At 38.7% G+C, this 16,567-nt stretch overlaps 1 protein-coding gene across 1 annotated transcript in view; it reads right to left on the minus strand.

Annotated features, from left to right (window-relative positions):
* Window positions 1–16,567, minus strand: part of GPR158 (G protein-coupled receptor 158) — a gene marked incomplete at both ends in the record, with an annotated part of 416,922 nt that overhangs the window by 56,337 nt on the left and 344,018 nt on the right. The window contains one exon of the mRNA XM_079773765.1: window positions 4,314–4,423. Coding sequence (XP_079629891.1) covers window positions 4,314–4,423 — 110 coding nt within the window. The remainder of the gene's footprint in view (window positions 1–4,313; window positions 4,424–16,567) is intronic.

A 16,567-nucleotide genomic window follows, 5' to 3' on the forward strand; every position in this document is an offset into this window, starting at 1 on the left:
TATCACCACCAAACCAGCAATGCAAGAATTGCTAAAGGGAATACTGTAAAAAGAAGAAATAAACAGGTAAGAAGGAATACAGACACAAAAATAGATATGACTACAAACAAATACCTTTCAGTAATAACTTTAAATGTAAACGGACTAAATGCTCCAATCAAAAGACATCGAGTAGCTGAATGGATAAAAAAACACGACCCATATATATGCTGTCTACAAGAGACCCATCTCAGAACAAGAGACTCACACAGATTGAAAGTGAAGGGATGGAAAAATATCTTTCAGGCAAATGGAAATGAAAAAAAAGCTGGGGTAGCAATACTTATATCTGACAAAATAGACCTCAAAGTAAATGCCATAACAAGAGATAAGAAAGGCCACTTCATAATACTAAAGGGAGAAATCCAACAAGAAGAAATAATTCTGGTAAACATATACGCTCCCAATATAGGAGCACCCAAATACATAAAAAAACTCCTGGAGGATATCAAGGGAGAGATTAATAGCAACACAATCATAGTAGGAGACTTTAATACCCCACTATCACCACTGGACAAATCCTCTAAACAAAAAATCAGCAAAGAAACAGCAATCCTAAATGACTCACTAGACCAGATGGAATTAATTGACATCTTCAGAACATTTCACCCCAAAGCCACAGAATATACATTCTTCTCAAGTGCACATGGGTCATTTTCAAAGATAGACCATATGCTGGGTCACAGGCAAAGTCTCTTCAAATTCAAGAAGATAGAAATTATATCAAGCATCTTCTCAGATCACAGTGGCATAAAACTGGAAATCAACTACAATAAATACAATCCAAAGAAATCAAACACATGGAGACTAAACAGCATGCTATTAAACAAGGACTGGGTCACCAGAGAGATCAAGGAAGAAATAAAAAACATCATGGCAACAAATGACAATGAAAACACAACAATCCAAAATCTATGGGACACAGCGAAAGCAGTCTTGAGAGGGAAGTTCATAGCTCTAAAAGCCTATTGCAAAAAACAAGAAACAATGGTAATAAATTACTTAACCCTACAACTCAAAGAGCTAGAAAAAGAGCAGCAAGAAAAGCCCAGTGTAACCAGAAGGAAGGAAATAACAAAGATCAGAGCGGAGATAAATGACATAGAGACCAAAGAAACAATACATAAGATCAACAAAACCAAGAGCTGGTTCTTTGAAAAGATAAACAAGATTGATGGACCTCTAGCCAGGCTCACCAAGAAGCAAAGAGAGAGGACCCAAATAAACAAAATCAGAAATGAAAGAGGTGAAATAACAACAGATCCCGCTGAGATACAAAGGATTGTTACAAAATACTACGAACAACTCTATTCCAACAAACTGGACAACCTGGAGGAAATGGACATATTCCTAGAAAAATATAACCTTCCAAAAATCAATCAAGAAGAATCTAAACAGCTCAATAGGCCAATAACTATGGACGAAATTGAAGCAGTCATCAAAAAGCTTCCGGCAAACAAAAGCCCGGGGCCTGATGGCTTCACAGGAGAGTTTTACCAAACATTCAAGGAAGAACTAAAACCTATCCTCCTCAGACTATTCCAAAAAATTCAAGTGGAAGGAACACTTCCAAGCTCCTACTATAAAGCCAGCATCACCCTAATACCAAAACCAGATAAAGACAACACAATGAAAGAGAATTACAGACCAATATCCCTCATGAACATAGATGCCAAAATCCTCAACAAAATTCTAGCAAATCGGCTCCAGCAGTACATCAGAAAGATCATACACCATGACCAAGTAGGATTTATCCCAGGAATGCAAGGATGGTACAATATCCGCAAATCAATAAACGTGATACATCACATAAACAAATTGAAAGATAAAAATCACATAGTCATATCAATTGATGCAGAAAAAGCATTTGACAAAATCCAACACCCTTTCTTGATAAAAACTCTCAACAAGGTGGGAATAGATGGCTCATACCTCAACATAATAAAAGCTATATATGATAAACCCACAGCAAACATCATACTCAATGGACAAAAACTAAAAACATTTCCCCTAAGAACAGGAACAAGACAGGGATGCCCACTCTCACCACTCCTGTTTGACATAGTACTGGAAGTATTAGCCATTGCAATTAGACAAGAAGAAGAAATAAAAGGCATCCAAATTGGAAAAGAACAAGTAAAGCTGTCTTTATTTGCAGACGACATGATATTGTACATAAAAAATCCAAAAGACTCCGTCAAAAAACTAATAGACTTAATAAATGAATTCGGCAATGTAGCAGGATACAAAATTAACGCCAAGAAATCTATGGCCTTTCTATACACCAATAGTGAACTTACAGACAGAGAGACTAAAAAGGCAACCCCATTTACCATCGCACCACAAAAATTAAGATACCTAGGAATAAACTTAACTAAGGAGGTAAAAGACCTATACACGGAAAACTACAGGACACTGAAAAAAGAGATAGAGGAAGACGTAAACAGATGGAAGAACATACCATGTTCATGGATTGGTAGAATCAACATCATTAAAATGTCCATACTACCCAAAGCAATCTATAGATTCAATGCACTCCCCATTAAAATACCAACGGCATATTTCACAGACCTTGAAAGAACTCTCCAAAAATTCATCTGGAATAAAAAAAGACCCTGAATAGCCACAGCAATCCTGAGAAAGAAGAATAAAGTAGGAGGGATCTCAATACCAGATTTCAAGCTGTATTACAAAGCCACTGTTCTCAAAACAGCCTGGTACTGGCACAAGAACAGACATATAGATCAATGGAACAGAATAGAGAATCCAGATATTGACCCAAACCGCTATGCTCAATTAATATTTGACAAAGGAGGCATGAACATACAATGGAATAAAGACAGTCTCTTCAATAAATGGTGTTGGGAAAATTGGGCAGATACATGCAAAAAAATGAAGCTTGATCACCAACTTACGCCATACACAAAAATAAACTCAAAATGGATACAGGACTTAAACATAAGCCGGGAAACCATAAAAATACTAGAGCAATCCACAGGCAGCAAAATCTCAGACATATGCCAAAAGAAATTCTTCACTGACACTGCCCCTAGTGCAATGGAAGCTAAAGAGAAAATTAACAAATGGGACTACATAAAAATAAAAAGCTTTTTCACAGCAAAAGAAACCATCAACAAAACAACAAGAAGGCCCACTGCATGGGAGAACATATTTGCAAATGGCATCACTGATAAAGGTTTAATCTCCAACATCTACAGGCAGCTTATACAACTTAATAAAAGGAAGATAAATGATCCAATCAAAAAATGGGCAACAGACCTAAATAGAATCTTTTCAAAAGAAGACAGAAGGAAGGCCAAGAGACACATGAAAACATGCTCAACGTCACTAATTATCCGAGAGATGCAAATCAAAACAACAATGCGGTACCATCTCACACCTGTCAGAATGGCTATCATCAACAAATCAACAAACGACAAGTGTTGGCGAGGATGCGGAGAAAAAGGAACCCTCGTGCACTGCTGGTGGGAATGCAGACTGGTGCAGCCACTGTGGAGAACAGTATGGAGTTTCCTCAAAAAACTGAAAATGGAACTCCCATTTGACCCAGTAATCCCACTCCTGGGAATATATCCAAAGAAACTAGAAACACCAATTAGAAAGGATATATGCACCCCTATGTTCATAGCAGCACAATTCACCATAGCTAAGATTTGGAAACAGCCTAGGTGCCCGTCAGCAGATGACTGGATCAGAAAACTGTGGTACATCTACACAATGGAATACTATGCTGCCATAAAAAAGAAGGAATTCTCATCATTTGCAGCAACCTGGGAGGAATTGGAGAACATTATGTTAAGTGAAATAAGTCAGTCAATGAAAGAAAAATACCACATGATCTCACTCATTTATGGATAATAAAGAACATTATAAACTTGAACAAAAAGATAGATACAGAGACAGTAAACCATCAAACAGACTGTCAAATTACAAGGGGAAGGTTAGGGAGAGGTGGGGGAGATAAGAGATCAATCAAAGGACTTGTATGCATGCATATAAGCATAACCAATGGATGCAAAACTCTGGGGGGTGGGGGCATATATGGGAGTGGGGTGTGGGGGGGGCAATGGTAAGATATGTACTCATATAATACCTTATTAAAAAAATTGGGGAAAAAATATATATATATAGATCATCTTATTATTAAGTCCATGAAATTAAACCATTTAATTGGCTGACACAGTTTGCAATTACATGCTAAGCCAGACACTCTGATCCTCCCACGATGATGAAAACTAAAAAAACATACTAACCTGTGAAGCTTGAGAGTGACAGTTCCATAAACAGTAGCAAAACCGAGAAGACGGACCCATCTGAGGAGAATGCAGCGAAATATGCTCGGCTCAAAGTATAAAATGACAACCTGCGGGATGAGAAGAGAAAGAAACCTTCAGGATCAATGACCCACAGACTAAAATCAATATTTCATAATCTGATGTTTAATATACATAAATGGTAACATAAGTACACATCCATTTAATTAAAACTTTAAAATATTATTTTGATCATTCATTGGCCAAATTAAAGAGCTATAGAATCTCCCTATTGCTTTCAAATCAATTCTAAATTATGTAATTCTAACTTTTAAGAGTTTCTATTAATTGTTTCTAAGTCTTTGGTATGCTGTAACTTAATTCTTTTTACTCTCCAAAATGGGACAACCAGGCTAGTTTCCATTGTCTTCCATCTGAAACCTTTGGTATTCCTGCCTCCCCACTTCTAGCAACACTTATCCCCTGTGTGAAATAGCCTGTAGGGCATACCCCCAATCAGTCCACCTCTCCATAGTTATTACTTCACTTAGTACTTGGTTCAACTACTTTGCTAACTTCTTGCTTCTTATTCCAGAGTTTTCATTCAACAAACATTAATGAAGCATTTACTATGAGCCAGGAACTATACTAGATGCTGTGGATATAAAGGCAATGCTAAAGGGAAGAGAGACATATAAACAAGAAACTGCATTAAAGTAGCCTAGGTGCTGTGATAAACACCTCTGCAAGTTCAGTGGGACACAAAGGAACAAGTTGCCAATTCTGGGGGATGGTCAAAAGGCATATACAAGGTGGGGCAAAAGTAAGCTTATAGTTGTTTGTATGGAAAATAATACAATAATTAATAAATTATTCAATAACTAACAAATGATACACAAGAAATAGAGGCCCAGTGCACGACCTTTGTGCACGGGGGAGGGTGTATGTCCCTCAGCCCAGCCTGCACCCTCTCCAACCTGGGACTGCACCCTGTGGGACAGCCCAGCCCGCACCCTCTCCACCCTCACAATCCAGGACTGCTGGCTCCAAACCACTTGCCTGCCTGCCTGCCTAATTGCCCCTAACTGTTTCTGCCTGCCAGCCTGATCACCCCCTAACCATTCCCTTGCCAGCGTGATCAATGCCTAACTGCTCCCTTGCCGGCCCGATTGCCCCTAACTGCACTCCCTTGCCTGCCTGGTCACCCCTAACTGCCCTCCCCTGCCAGCCTGGTTGCCCCCAACTGCTCTCCCCTGTAGGCCTGGTCACCCCCAACTGCCCTCCTCTGCAGGCCTGGTCCCCTGCAACTGCCCTCCCCTCCAGGCCTGGTTCCCCCCACTTCCCTCCCCTGCAGGCCTGGTCACCCCCAACTGCCCTCCCCTGCTGGCCATCTTGTGGTGGCCATCTTGTGTCCACATGGGGCAGCCATCCTTGACCACATGGGGGCGGCCATCTTGTGTGTTGGAGTGATGGCCAATTTGCATATTTCTCTTTCATTAGATAGGATTAACTCTGCTTCATGTACTCACAACTGTAAACCTACTTTTGCCCCACCCTGTATAAGCAAGGCACTGTACGGTTTACCTTTCAGATGCCGCCCCCTGGTTTTGAGCCAGCTCCCATCGCATAGGGATTGGTTTGGCCTGTGGAAGGAGTTTTATACAGTGCCAAAGGATTAATGCTGTTGAAAATGTAGGTTTATACTTTTCTGCTTGATGCAGCTGGCTTAAACTGATTCTGTTGAAAGCAAGGGCATCATAACAGAAAAATATACCAATTCCTAAAACCCAGAGTGTTATTTTGGTTTTGCATCCCAAAGATTTGAATATTGGGAAATAAAAAGCAAACTTGTGCTGACAATTTCTTACTGATGTCTTGCAAATGAAGTCCAGTCTCCAGCAGTACCAAGAATGATATTCCCTAAAATTCTATGCTGCTATTTCTTAAATGTTTCTACTATATGAAGATATGAAACTAAGTATTGTCAATATCATTAGGGTAAATTCTAAAGGAGTAGAAAAATACTGAGCAAAATTGTCAAAAAGAAATGAAAGAAAGGTAAAAATAAGTGTGGTCAGGAGATAATGTTGCTTTGTGTATATATGGTATTCACTAGTTCTCTGTTGAACACACAGATAAAAATTTAATTTTAGAATTTAATCTACCAGAAAATTGATATAAAAACCTTTCTTTTATTAACTATTTTCCCAAAACAAGTTTAAGTTCTGTATATTTGTGTTGCTTTAGCTCATGTATTTTTTACAGAGTTCCTTTTCACAATAGACGAACATTAATTATGAGTTCTGCAAAGTAAGTTGTATTGTTTACTAAGGAATTTGAGCTGAAGAAAGAAGAGAAAGCTTAGGGGGGAAAACAAATAGAGAAAACTTAAAATAATTTTAAGGGATTGAGGGAGGATATGCATTCCTTCTTATGGCAAAGAGAAATGACAAATTAGAAATTAGAGAGATAGGGACCTAGTGTTGAGAACTAGAAATGGCTTTAGAGATTATTCTAGCACAGTGGATTCTGGGGATTGCAAAATCCTGTAACTTATTGTAAAGTTTTCTACTGCACACCAAACAGTGAATAAGAGAAGGTGAACAACTATAACATAAAAGTTTATATTTTGAAAGAAAGAATTGCTCTTGAATTGTTTGGGGACTACTGATACAGCTTCAAACTTTTATTTCACAGATGAAGAATTTGAGAAATTTTTACTGTAAATAAAAGACTGAGTTGGTCAGATATGAAATAAAAAATTTTTAGCATCCATGGATAAGATGCAAGCTTAAAAATTAATGGAAAATAAAATCCAGTGAACTTAATAAAACATTATTAGAAACAGTTCAGCAACTAGTAAAAATTCTAATTTTGCAATGTGATGGTTAACACGGGTTCTGAATCCAGTCTACCTGGGTTCCAATCCTGGCTCTCTTCTTTATTAGCTGTGTGACTTGGACAAATTACTTAGCATTGTCTTGCTATGCCTCAGTTTTCCCACTTACAAAATGAACACAATAATACTTCTGTATGAGGCTATTTTGAAGTTTAAATGCAATAAACACTGTTTCTGGTATAGTGAATGTTCAATAAGTATTGGCTAATATTATCAGGTGAGTTGATTTATGTAAGCTGTGTTTTTAAAGTTCCATTTTCCTTGGAGTATAATTACATATCATCTCAATAAATTATTATCTGATCATTCTAGCCAATCCTTTTTGAATTCCTATAATCACTTTTTGAGTGTATCCTTTTTCTATATTACCTTATATTATAGTTATCTATATGAGTCTCCTTGAATCAAATGTAAAATCAGAGAAGGCATACTTCTTCATATATTCTGTGTGCTTTACACACAGAAAATTTACATAATTAAATTTTGTTCAATGATTTATTTTAGCTAATTTAATAAAGAAAATGATATCTTCAAAAGAAACTATTTGAAATGCCCAATTAGGGTTCACTAATCATTGTGATTCTAATTCATACATTCACTATTAATTTACCCTGTGTGAGGCAGTAAGGGATTTAGAAGTTATAAAAACACATCAGATGTGGATTTGGTCCTCTTTATAATTTAGAAGAGTAGATATTACATGTAAATGATAAAAATAATGGCATGATGATATCAATATGTATACAGTATTGCATTTTTTGGCACAATTTATTCACTTAATCCTCCCACCGCTTTATAAGTTAGGGAGTTTTACTTTACAGAAAAGGAATGAGGCACAGAGAATTGAAGTGATGTGCTCAGGGTCATACAGGTGTGTTGGAGCTAGGATTTGAATCCAGGCATTTTGATTCTAGAGTTCATGCTCATTAAGGGCTACACCTTTGCCCCCCTCTAAATTGTTCTTCTAGGTGGGGGAGATGACAAAGCCTATCATATTATGAATCTCGTCATATTGAGAATTCAGAGAAAAGGAAAATTACCCTCAGTGGAAAGATGTAAAATTATCCTGGAGGATGGATATTTGGGCAAGAACATGGAGGAAAAACAGGCTTGAGCAGATAAGAAGAAGAAAGGGGGAGGGAGCCCACGACAAAGGCCTGGTTGTGGGAAAGCTTTGGAATGTGGAGGTATGGTTACAGCCAGGAAGACATAAAAGGGAGGCCTGAAAATTAAGCTTTGAAACAGAGATGGGGTCAATTCATTGTAAGATTTGAATAGCATGCTGAGGAATTCAGATTTTATTTTATAAGCTGACATGCCATTAAACTTATTTGAGTTGATATCAGAAGTGTGTTCCAGGTTATCTGGCAGCACCATATAGGAGGAATGGTTGGCTACAAAAGGGGAAAATACTGAAGGTGAAAAGATGAGTTTGGGAAAATAAAACCACCCCAAAATCAAACTGTAGGGAAAAGGTGAAGAAGAACTTAATGTGGTGAGAATGGAAACAGAGGAAAGAAGATGCTAAATCAAGAAAAGTGTGAAACTGATTATTTGTTGAGGCAAAAAAGAATAAAGTGTCAAAGACAATGTGAAGATTTTAGGCCTGGGTGACTGGGAAGATGATTGTGTTTAGAAAGATGATGGCTAAGTCTGGGGAAAATTCTGTTATCTCTGCTTAGAAACCTCCCCACCCCTAGCTCATTCTTCATGTCTCAGCTCAGGGTTGGCATTCATGACTCTTCCCATCAATCCCCACACTAAGAAAGTTTTCCATCTTATTTGAATGTTATTTACTTGTATGAAATTCTGAGCTTTCCTTCATCACATTCATCAATGCTATTTTGAATAATTACTTCTGTAATTCATTTGTTTAATGTATCTTACTAACTAGTTTGTAAGTTGTATGAGAACAAGGATTATAACTATCTTATTCATGATTGCATATCCATCCCCTAGTATTGTTCTTGGCACCAGTAGGTAACGAATAAATGTATGTGGAAGAAACGAGGTAAAAAAAAAAAAAAAAGAAAGAGTATGGGAAGGAGAGAGGAAGTCAGAAAGGATAAAGTAAGTCCATTTTTGGATATACTGAGTGTAAGTTGTCTATACAACATCTAATCCAAATCTAGCTTTGTAGTAGTTAATACACTCTGTAGTGAGAAAAATAAAAGACTAGGAAGTTTCATGTCTTTCAAATCCCAATATCTAATTTTATTTTATTAAATACTAGAGGCCTGGTGCACAAAATTCGTGCATGGGAGGGGTGTCCCTCAGGCCAGCCTGCACCCTCTCCAATCTGGGGACCCTCTCACAATCCAGGACTGCTGGCTCCCAACTGCTGGCCTGCCTACCTGTCTGATTGCCCCTAACCGTTTCTGCCTGCCAGCCTGATCACCCCCCTAACCACTCCCCTGCCAGCCTGATCGACACTTAACTGCTCCCCTGCCAGCCCGATTGCCCCTAACTGCCCTCCCCTGTGGCCCAGTCCCCCCCTACTGCCCTCCCCTGAAGGCCTGGATCCCCCGCAACTGTCGTCCCCTTGCAGGCCTGGTCACCCCCAACTGCCCTCCCTTGCAGGCCTGGTCCCTCCCGATTGCCCTCCCCTGCTGACCTGATCGCCCACAACTGCCCTCCCCTACGGGCCATCTTGTGGTGGCCATCTTGTGTCCACATGGGGCATCCATCTTTGACCACATGGGTGCGGCCATCTTGTGTGTTGGAGTGATGGTCAATTTGCATATTACCTCTTTATTATATAGGATAATTTACATAAATGTATAGTTTAACAAATTCTTGTAAAATAAATATTGCTTCCCAAATCCCAAGTTAATAACACATTTTATCATAAGACCTTGGTAGGAGAAGAAATAGAGAAAAACTAATCTACCAACCTGAAGAATTTATAAATGATGATGATAATACTAATAGCTGCCATTTTTATGTACCTGTAATAATAGTTATCCATGCCTCCCCCCACACTGATCATTATGCTAGATACATTACTTATACAGGGTTGGACAAAAGTTGGTTTACAGTTGTATATATGGAAAATAATACAATAATTAATAAATAATACTACAAGGATGAACTCATTATTTCATGTACCCACAACTGTAAACTTACTTTTGCTCCACCCTGTATTTAGGGTCCAAATATCTTTTTTAAAATTGATTTCAGTGACAGGAAGGGAGAGAGAGATAGAAACATCAATGATGAGAGAGAATCATTGATTGGCTTCCTCCTGCACACTCCACACTGGGAATAGAGTCCACAACCCGGGCATGTGCCCTGACCTGGAATTGAACTGTGACCTCCTGGTTCATAGGTCAATGCTCAACTGCTGAGCCATGCCGGCCTTGCACAAATACTTTTTAATACCCTCATTTTAAATATTAAGAGACTAATGAGGTTAATTCATTTTCTCATTTTAAATATTAAGAGACTAATGAGGTTAATTCATTTTCCCTTGGTTATCAAATAATAAGTTTTTAGATCAGAACCTATAAAACCTTTCTTTACTGAAAGAACTGCCCAAGGTATATTTTCAAAGTAAATATTTCAAGGGAAAACTTTCCTCATTCTCTTTCCAATACTAGAGGCTAATGATAGATACAAAGGTATTTTATTTAATGTGTGAAAAGCAGGATATAAGTGTACCACTTCAGTCATTAATTAACTACGGACCTAATGCATACATAATCGATAGATGAATTAGCACAGGGTGTGGGATTAGGAGGGGAGTGAGAGAAAAAGAGACTCACTCAGGGTCAGCAGAAGAAAGTGTGTTGCACCAAACACCACCACTCTTCTTTTAACTTTCACATTCCTTTTGGGAAATCACTATAATTTGTCTAGAAGCTTGTTCCCCCTTTCTGCTTGAGAGTAAGGCTCTACGTGTGAAGGTCTTAGGTGGATGTATCTCTATGAATGTTTTAAGGATTTGGTTCTTCAACTCTGGAAGTTTTTTTAGCTTCCTACAAAATACAATCAGCTGATTCCAGTGGTGTAATACTCTGGGCATTGTGTTTTTAAAAAGCATTGCTGTTTTGGAGGTAACCTCCTTTGTCTCATTGCAAACAAATCTGCAGATTATCCATCCATTTCATCATATGTAACTTTTTAGCTAATTTTGAAGTCAGTTTGATTGCCTATATTTTTTGTATACTCAACATAGCTAATCGGGAAGAAAAGAGAACCCACAAGAGAAAATAATATAAGGCTTTTCAAATATGCACAAAATGGAACAGTATTAAACAGAATAACTTTCTTTTGCAAATATAGACACAACATCAGTGATAGAAAATTAACCTCTACTATGGCTGCTCATAGTACAAGGCCCAGTGATTTTAGAAGAGGAATGCTTAGAAGGTGGAATGGTCAGAAACCAGCACAATTCACCGCTGTTCCCAACTCTCAGAGAGTGAAAGGTCTGAGGCTCCTGTGTTTGGCCTGACATTTTAAGGATCTCAGCAACAGTTTTCTAATAGTTTTTGACACAGCAGTTCTACCTTCCTAATTGGCTCGCCAAGCGTTATTTGCTTCAGTTCACTGAAATTGGTTGTGAATTCAACCACTTTTATAGGTGAATGAGGTGTTACATGCTTTGGGGTTTCTGTTAGTAAGTGTATGTGAACAGTTTTATTTATAAAAAAAGATTACTGGGTACTGGGAGCACAGTGACAGATCCCAGTGAGGAGACTTTTGTCACTGAAGCTGTCCTTTGATAAGGATTTGAAGGACTTCTGGGGCTTTAAGGACTCTTTTTACCACATCTGCAATGCCCTTCTGCTTCGTACAAGGTAAGTCCCACTAGTCAAATATTTTCCAGGCTACTCATCCCTCTGAAGTTTACTGTGCTCCCACAATTCTTACTGAACAGGTGGAGAATGAACAGGTATCTTATCTCAATAAAGAATAGTGCACAAAGGTAACCCTTGGAAATACCTAATATGAAAACCCAGTACTTAGTCTGTCCAGGTTTACTATCTTTTGAAGTAAGGGGGCTGTAAATGAATCATTTAGGCAGAACTATATACACAAAAGCACTTGTATACAGGATTTGCTTTATGTAGATTTGCCCAGCAAGTGTGGCTCAATGGTTGAGCATCAACCAATGAGTCAGGAGGTCAGAGATTCAATTCCTGGTCAGGCTCAATCCCCAGTAAGGCAGGAGGCAGCTGATCAATAATTCTCTTTCATCATTGATGTTTCTATCCTCTCCCTTCCTCTCTGAAATCAATAAAAAATATATTTTAAACATATGTAGGTTCAATGTTTTTGGGTTTATTCTAAAATTATTATTTCTATATTTGGCAAAATATATAATCCATGCAAGGAAATATTTAGGATGGAAATGCATGCCCAATAAATGTTTAACTAATTAATCTAAAGTTAGATACAAACAACAAAATATTTAAAAAGCCCTGGCCGGTTTGCTAAGTGGTTAGAGCATCAGCCCTCGGACCAAAGGGTCATGGGTCCAATCCCTGGTCAAGGGCATATACCTCAGTTGCAGGTTCCCTAGTCCAGTAGGGGCGCGTGAGAGGGGCAACCAATCGATGTGTCTTTCTCACATCGATATTTCTCTCTCTCTTTCTCTCCCCCTCCTCCCTCCCTTCTACTCTCTCTAGAAATCAATGGGAAAAATATCCTCAGGTGAGGATTAAAAAAATAAAATACTTAATACAACTTTACATTTATGAGATTACCACAGACATGAAAGGGCTATGATGATGACTATGTCTTTACACAACCATGATCTACCTATTACTTTGCACTTGGGTCCTATTACTACAAAGCAACAAAATAAGGGATAAATTAAGACTAAAATTATAAAATATAGGACTTTTTATAATGTGTTTTTTAACAACATTGGTTATTGTAACAGTAGATGAGATAAGCCTGGCATGGCCCCTCTAAAATTCCCACTGTAATAGCCTGAAAATATAAAAAGAAATTAATAGGGTCACAACTCTAAAAACTAAAGGCAAAGATGACATGATCCCAAAGTCTCAGTGGTGAGCTACTAATCACTGCTTGTTAGATGGTATCAGATGAATAAGCACCTTCTAAATAAAACACAGTATGCCTCATTCTCTGAACCAGAATGAGACCTGAAAGTCCAAAGATAACAGGGAGAGATTTTCATTCATACTCCTCATCAGGGTTTAACTCTGAGACCTATGGGCTTTTGCTAAACAAAACGAACAAATTAAAAAACAAACAAACAAACAAAAAACTTTGTTCATGCTCTAACTGTACAGGAACCATTTCTACATCTGCCTGTCCCAAGGCCTTCTAGTTCATTACTTCCCCTCCCTCACCAGCTCATCTCTTCTCTTTCCACACAGATTAACACTCTGAGGAGGCAGCATTCAGAAACACAGCCAGGTGGGAGAAGAATACTGAGAATGCCGCTAGGAAGTACAGGGATCCTCCCTTGTCTGTTTTCCCATCTCTCCACAAGAAAAGGTACTTGGTGGAAATACCCATCCTAGCAAACATCTATTTATATAGAAGACTAAGTGACCGAATGACCGAATGACCAAACAATCGATCGACCGGTTGCTATGACACACACTGACCACCAGGGGGCAGACACTCAAAGCAGGAGTGCCACTTAGTGAGCAGTGGCAGCGGCAGGCACAGTGGGGTTGAGATGAGCAGAGTGGTGCCTGCCTTTTTGCGCACTACTACATCCCTTGGGGGATGTCAGACTGCCAGTTTCAGCCCAATCCCCAGATTGCGAGAAGGTGCAGGCCAGGCTGAGGGACGCCACCAGTGCATGAATCCATGCACTGGGCCTCTAGTAATAAGCATAGAAACAAATGACTATTTTTGTTGTAAACTTTTACAACCTCAGTTTAAGTGTTCAAAAGAAATAGTTTTGGTTGATAATAAATTATGGTGTATGATTTATGATAGGAGATTATACCATCCTTGACAATCATGTTCTTGAAAATCTTAATGAATATGGGAAAGCTCTCAGAATTTATGTTAAATGAAAAAAACAAGCAGCACATAAAAATATATATATGGTTTAAAGTGTAATAGTGGTTATGCTTAAAATTTATTTGTATATATAAATATATATGTACTCACATACACATCAATAAAAGTATACCTATTCCACATTTATTATTCTTAACCTATCCCAAAAACAGGGCATGAAGGAGCTATGCATAAAAACCAATGGGAAAAAATGTGTTGTTTTACTTGTTTCTATTAATAAATCCATCCAAAAATATGCTATCTATCCTATATAATAAAAGCCTCGGTGGCATCACACCCTCGCGTGATGTCATCACAAGATGGCTGCCATAAGATGGCCACCACAAGATGGCCACCACAAGGTGGTCGCGCGCACAGTAGAGGTGGGGCCTGGTGGCCACTCTGCACAGTGAGGCCTGGGAGTCCCGTGGCTCTGAATGGTGCAGAGGAGGCAGGTCCTGGCATCTCCACTGCCTCACATGGAGGAGGCAGGTACTGGCAGAGGAGGCAGGTCGCAGCAGGGGAGGGTAGTTGTGGGTGATCAGGCCGGCAGGGGAGGGCAGTTGTGGGCGATCAGGTTGGCAGGGGAGGGCAGTTGTGGGCAATCAGGTTGGCAGGGGAGGGCAGTTGTGGGTGATCAGGCCAGCAGGGGAGGGCAGTTGGGGGAGATCAGGCTGGCAGGGGAGGGCAGTTGTAGATAATCAGGCCAGCAGGGGAGGGGAGTTGGGGGTGATCAGGTTGGCAGGGGAGGGCAGTTGGGGACAATCAGGCCAGCAGGGGAGCAGTTAGGGGGCAATCAGGCTGGCAGGCAAAAGCAGTTAGGGGCAATCAGGCAGGCAAGCAGGCAAGTGGTTAGGAGCCAGCAGTCCTGGATTGTGAGAGGGGTCCCAGATTGCAGAGGGTGAAGGCTGGGTTGAGGGACACACCCCTGTGCACGAATTTTGTGCACCGGGTCTCTAGTAAATATATAAGAGCAAAAAACAAACAATGAAATAAAAAAAACTTGGAGGCTATTATTCTGTTTCCTATTTTCTCTCCTGATGCTTTTACAAACAAACTCCATGTTCTTCTAAGAGAAAAATACACACTAGTGAGCAGAGTGGTGAGATTATGACCAAAGTACACAGTTAACATTTTCTTTTGTTAGTATGAAAATAATGGACACCTTACTGAAAATATGTATAAGCAAGTGTTGATTTTGAATAAATATAAATATAAATATAAATATATACATTACATTTAATCCATTTATGCTTAAGATCATTACTGAGAGGTACTTATTTATTGCATTTTTTCTTTATGCCTATGTTTCTCTCTATATATATTTATTCTTCTTATAATAGTTCCTTTAGCATTTTTTGCAATGCTGGTTTGGTGGTAATGAAAAAAAAATTTCTTTAGCCTTTTTTTTTTTTTTTGGTCTGGGAAGCTTTTTATTTCACTTTCCATTTTCAATGATTGCCTTGCTAGATAGAGTAGTTTTGATTTCAGATCCTTGCTTTTCACTACTTTGAATACTTTCTGCCATTCCCTCCTGGCCTGTAGTGTTTCTATTGAGAAATCAGCTGACAGTTTTATGGGAGCTCTCTTGCTGCCTTTAAGATTCTCTCTTTGTCTTCAACATTTGCCATTTTAATTATGATGTGTCTTTGTGTGGGTCTCTTTGTGTTCCTCTTCACTGGGACCCTCTGTGCTTCATGAACTTGTGTGACATTTTCCTTCACCAGGTTAGGAAATTTTTCTGTCATTATTTCTTCAAATAGGTTCTCTATCCCTTGCTCACTTTCTTCTCCATCTGGTACCCCTGTGATGTGGTTGTTGTTCCATTTCATGTTGTCTGAATGTTTCCTTAAACTCTCCTCATGCTTTTTCAGTATTATTTTCTTTTTGCTGCTCAAATTGAGTGTTTATTTCTACCTTGTCTTCAAAATCACTGATATGATCCTCAGCTTCATCAAGCCAGCTTTTAATATCTTTCAATGTATTCTTGATGTCAGTTATAGTATTCTTCATTTCTGCTGGGTTATTATTCATGGTTTCTATGTACTTTTTCATGCTGATGTTGTTCCCACTAACTTCCTTGTAATTTACCTTAAGTTCCTTTTAATTCTTACTAAATTCCTTGAGTATATTTATAACCATTACTCTGAACTCTGCCGGATAAATTGCTTATCTCCATCTCATTTAGGCCTTTTTTGGGGGGAGATTCTTCCTTTTCTTTCATTTGGCAGTTGTTTCTTTGTCTCTCCATTTTAGTTATTTCTTTGTGTGTGTTTCTATATATTAGACATACTTGCTATGATTCCTAGTCTTTGTGGGGTATTTTTTTTTTTTTGTACTAAATGTTCTGTGGGACCCAGTT

Source organism: Cnephaeus nilssonii (assembly GCF_951640355.1).
Source record: "Cnephaeus nilssonii genome assembly, chromosome: 1".
Classification (NCBI taxonomy): Eukaryota; Metazoa; Chordata; class Mammalia; order Chiroptera; family Vespertilionidae; genus Cnephaeus; species Cnephaeus nilssonii.